Source organism: Empidonax traillii, unplaced genomic scaffold (assembly GCF_003031625.1).
Source record: "Empidonax traillii isolate 1590-97213 ecotype Southwest subspecies unplaced genomic scaffold, ASM303162v1 scaffold958:size599741, whole genome shotgun sequence".
Classification (NCBI taxonomy): domain Eukaryota; kingdom Metazoa; phylum Chordata; class Aves; order Passeriformes; family Tyrannidae; genus Empidonax; species Empidonax traillii.
Genome location: NW_020956151.1, coordinates 594879 through 599741, shown reverse-complemented (window position 1 = coordinate 599741; position 4863 = coordinate 594879). Strand labels below are relative to the sequence as shown.

Sequence of the window (4863 nt, the reverse complement as noted above, 5' to 3'; positions counted from 1 at the left end):
GGACGGTGCTCTAACCACCCTCGTTCTTCCTCCGCCCCAACAGGCACGTCAGACCTGAGCCCCTTCTCCGACCCCCGGCAGTTCGACCGCTCCTTCCCGACGCTGCCGGCGCTCACCGAGACCAGGTTCTCCGACCCGCGGATGCATTACCCCGGCGCCATGTCCGCCGCCTTCCCCTACACCGCCACCCCCTCGGCCACGGGCATCGGCGGCATCAGCATGACCAGCATGCCCGCCACCACGCGCTTCCACCACACCTACCTGCCGCCCCCCTACCCCGGCTCCACGCAGAACCAGAGCGGACCCTTCCAGGCCAACCCCTCTCCCTACCATTTGTACTACGGCACGTCCTCGGGCTCCTACCAGTTCTCCATGGTGGCGGGCGGCGAGCGCTCGCCCACCCGCATGCTCTCGTCCTGCACGAGCGCCTCGGCGGGGAACAACCTCATGAACCCCGCCCTGGGCAATCAGAACGACGGGGTGGACGCGGACGGGAGCCACAGTAACTCACCCACCACCATGACGACTACTGGGAGGATGGATGAGTCGGTCTGGAGACCCTACTGAGGGGAACTCAGCTGCGCACCAGTGTCTTTAGCTCAATCAGCCACCTTTCGCTCCTTTTGGTAGTGACCAGAGCAAAGTGATGCCTAAACCAAAGTCTCCCAAACCAAAAGCAAGCCAGGATCCTCTGCATGCAAGCACGGGCAAACATCAAGCAAAGATGGGCCAGGACCTACGTTGCATTTCAAGGTGAACATCCACGAGGCTTGATGTGGTTCCTTTTGTGTGTCTTAAGTATGTGGATTGTACATAGGGGAAAAGAAAATAAAACAGGACACGTGGAATCAGGTGTTTGTTACTCGCAGGACACTTCTCAGTCATCTCACTCACACCTCTTCCCCTCACAAAGAGAGAGGAAAAGCTTCACCCTTCCTCTGCAAAATGGTTCAGGGAAGAGAGAAGACCAGGGAGCCACCCAAACCATCTCTCTGCCAGTGCAAGAGGACTGAACCGAGGAAAAAAAAAAGGAAAAAAAAAAAAAGGAGGAAAAAAGAAAAAGAAAAAAAAAAAAATCCCATCTTCTCCTTCCCTTCCCACTGGTGTAGGGTCCCTGACCACCAAAGAGCAGTCGGGTTTACGGCACAACCGCGGGGATCAGGCACGGCGGGGCTGCGCCGGCGTCAGCCACGTGAACGGGAGCTGTGATGTGATTATTATTGTTATTATTATTAATTATTATGAATTCGCTGTTGGCGACAGAGGTTGTATTGTTCATTTTTTTTTTTTGTCACTGTCGTCACTTTTCAAACAGTAACGTGGCTGATCCCGTGCCCGACCGGCCCCTCCTCTCTATGTTTACATACGAGATGTACTTTTTTTACGCGACGTGTTTTGTTTCGTTTCGTTTCGTTTTGTTTGCTCTTCTGTCCTGACCTCACCACTCAGTTCTTTGCTCCTCTTTAGCGAATCTCAGTGATGGTGGCTGAAGTGAAGGTGGGCGTTCAGGACAATCCAAGACTGATGAGATGCACTTCCAAGTGCGTCAGCTGCAAAAGGGGGCCTTTGGCACGACCTTACCACTTCTCTCTGGGTCTTCTTTCCTCCTCTCTGAGTGGCAACACCTGCAGCTGGTGGCAAAGCATCATCATCATTCTGTCACGATTCTTTCCCACGTTTTCACCCAGAGGGGATTGACACGATGACTTTTTTTTTATTTTGACTTAACACTTGTCAGGTCATGCTGAAAGCTCTAACTGAGGTTTGGAGAAAGGAGCACTTTCTACTCTTGGTGGTAGGAATATTGTGATGTGATGTTATTGAGTCTTTTCCATCCCCTCACCCCTCCTTCCCTTCCCCTCAAGTGACCCAGAGCATGGGTATCTTGCTGTAGATGAATAAGCTGAAGAAGGGGCACTAAAGGTACCATCAGCCCATCAATGACTGGTTGCATCTTGTGGTATTTGGAGGAACCAGCTCTCCCAGGCACCCTCGTGGCTGATACCAAAGAGATTGCAACCAAACCTCCATGATGGGAGATTGTAGGCAGCCACAGAGGCCATCTGGGCTCCTCCAAGACCAAGCCAGTGGTTTGACTCTGATGCACAACGCAGGGTTTGTCACCTGCAAGCCAGCTGGGCTTTCTGCTGGCATGGGAATTGGGGCTGGATTCATGACTCCCTGTCCTGGCAGGGCTGAGGGTGTGTGGGTGGGTTCCTGGGGAATGTGTAACTGCAGGACCCACTTCCCTGCAGAGCCTCCCCTGCAGCGAGGGGACACGCACAGCCCCAGCCCCCAGTGCCACCAGTAACCGAGCCTTCACCTTTTATGTTTTTACCATGAAAACCAGAAAATTGAAACCCCAAAGCTGCCCCTCTGCCTCAGTCACACCATCACAGCCCCATCACCTATCCCCAAATCTCAGTTGGGCAGCTTGTCAACCCTCGGTCAAGGCACAGAGCGTTGTAATTGCACTACCACGTCGAGACTGGAGCAAGACACCCTGGCTTAGCTGGAGAGCTGCGATGACCACTCACGAGTCCAATAAACAACAAGAAGAACAACTCTTTTAAACAACAATAATAATGGTGATGATGATGATGATAATAATAATAATAATAAAATTATAATAATAAAAAGCCTTACCCCAGCAACACTGCAACCTTCACTTGCCTTAGCGCCAGCGGCGCTCGCCGGCTCTGGAACTGGACCACGGCGGCCTGTGTTTGATGCATTTACATTTGTCATCCACTGATTGAAAGCACAAAGGAAACAAGGCATTCGTAGTATTAGGTTAATTTAAGACTGTTCGTAACGGATTTTAAAAAGAGAAAATAATAAGAACGGCAAGGATGTTGTTTTTATGACATATTGTCATGTGAAGGTGTAAATAGATGCACCTCTGTTGTATGCAAATGGTCACGAGACAGGCCAATGTTTTTTGCTTTGCACTATAATTTGCTTTTTTTAAAAAAATGCACAATCGCTTGTACAGTAAAACCCCTTTGTCTGGCTCACAGAATATTTAACTATAAAAATCTAATTTTTGGTCTTATTTGTTATAATAATATAATTCTTAAATGTGTTGAAGGATACGATTCTTAATAATGCTTCTAATACTTGTATGTGCAGGGTAAAATAACACCAGACTAAGGAGATGAGAACAAAGATCTTTGTAGATAAAGAAGGCTGAAGTTTTTTTGGGTTTTTTTTTTTCAATGGTGTCTTATGACAGACATTAAAAAAAAAAAAAAAAAAAGCTAGTGATACCAAAAAAAAAAAAAAGTGGTTATTTGTGTAATATACCAGCCCTACTTGAAGGTAATGCCCTATATTTAATATGTAGCCCAACTTTTTAACCTGTAGCACTTGTCACTGGGGAGGGGGAAGGGGGAGGGAGAGGAGGAGGAGGAGGGTCTGCTCCTGTTGAAGTCATTGGAAGAAGCTGTGGCTTCCCTGAGAAGAGTCGGGCTGGGGATGGCACAGTGGTCAGTTCTGCTTCTCTGGTATCGGTGTCGATGTTCTTATCCAATGTACGTGATTATCAAGCCAGGCCTCCATGTAATCGTGTTAATGACTTTCCATGTGGAATAATAAACGTATGGTTACGAGTCCGTCCTGGTGCCTTCCGCCTGCTCACTTCTGGCTGCGGGGTCTGTGCCCCACCACACAGGAAGGCTCCTCACGCTGCTTTTTCTCCAGGGTCTGATTTTGGCACCTCTTTGAGCACCACAGTGCCCAGATTTGGGGTTTGGGGCGGGGGGGGGTTGTGTCATGACTGGTCTCAGTTGCAGTTTGGCCCAAGGAGACATGGCAAGGGTGTCCAGGGAGGGGGGGTGGGCAGGGATGTGATGGGCTCTGAGAAAACCCCTTTATGCTTCTCCAAGGTGGGTCTGGACCACTAACCCTGCGCTGGGGTGGACCTGGCAAGGTGATCTCTGCATCCCAGCCAAGCACCCCACTCCCTGCCCTCCGCCTGTCATCGCTTCTCGAGCCACCAAAGCTCCGGCACAAATCTTCAGCGGGACCCAAACTCCCAGGCGGTCCAAGCCCAAACCCTTTAGCACTCACCACTCGCCTCCAGAACCCAAATGACTGAAAAGGCAAAAATGAAAAAAACCCCAGCCTACAATAGCAGCCCATGCCAAGGCGCTGCAGGCTGGGGCTCCCGAGGAGCCGAGTCACTCAGCGCCACAGTTATTCATGATCCCGGGGAAGGAACGCCAGGGCCGTGCCAGAGCCCTGCCCGAGAGCAGGCAGGACGTGCTGGAGCCAGGGCTCTGCCTCCTCTCTGCAGCATCTCCCTGGGCACAGCCCTCAGCAGTGTTTGCATGGAAAGAGAGGGGGAAAAAAAAAAAAAAAGGAAAAAAAAAAAAAAAAGAGGAAGGGGGGGTAAAAAAATTAGGAAAAGCCCAAACCAAACCACAATAAATGCTCAGCCCTGGCTCCACAGCCCTGGCCAGCGGAAATGTGTTCCAAGGCAAACCCAAGACATAGTTGCCTTTTTCTTCACAGCTACTGGGAGAGGAAACACCCCGAGGTGTAGCTGTTATTTACAGGAACTTTCTGTTCCAAGTTTGAGCTGCGCTTTTTCTCGCAGCCTCGTTTAAAGCTGCAAGGGGAAGGAAAGGGAAAAAAAGAAGAGGATGAATAACAAGGGCTTTGTTGTGCTGACAACCATGGGATCCGTGGAATCTTTGGGGTGTCAGCCCTCTGCCAAGTGAGTTTGGTGATGGCACCCATGGGGTGATGGCAGAGGGGGTGAGGATGTGGCTGGACCAAACCAGTGCAGGGGGGACGTGGCAGCAGCTAAAATCCAGCTGGGAGGCCCAGGGAGGTGATGGTATTAAACACCTGAGGGCC

General features: G+C 50.6%; 1 protein-coding gene across 1 annotated transcript; it reads left to right on the top strand.

Annotated features, from left to right (window-relative positions):
* Positions 1 to 43: 43 nt before the first annotated feature.
* RUNX3 (runt related transcription factor 3) lies at positions 44 to 1023 on the top strand (the record flags this gene model as incomplete). The annotated part of the gene is made up of 1 exon (XM_027903408.1): positions 44 to 1023. A coding segment is annotated over one exon (524 nt), but the record flags the coding sequence as incomplete, so codon positions are not given.
* Between the last annotated feature and the right edge of the window lie 3840 nt (positions 1024 to 4863).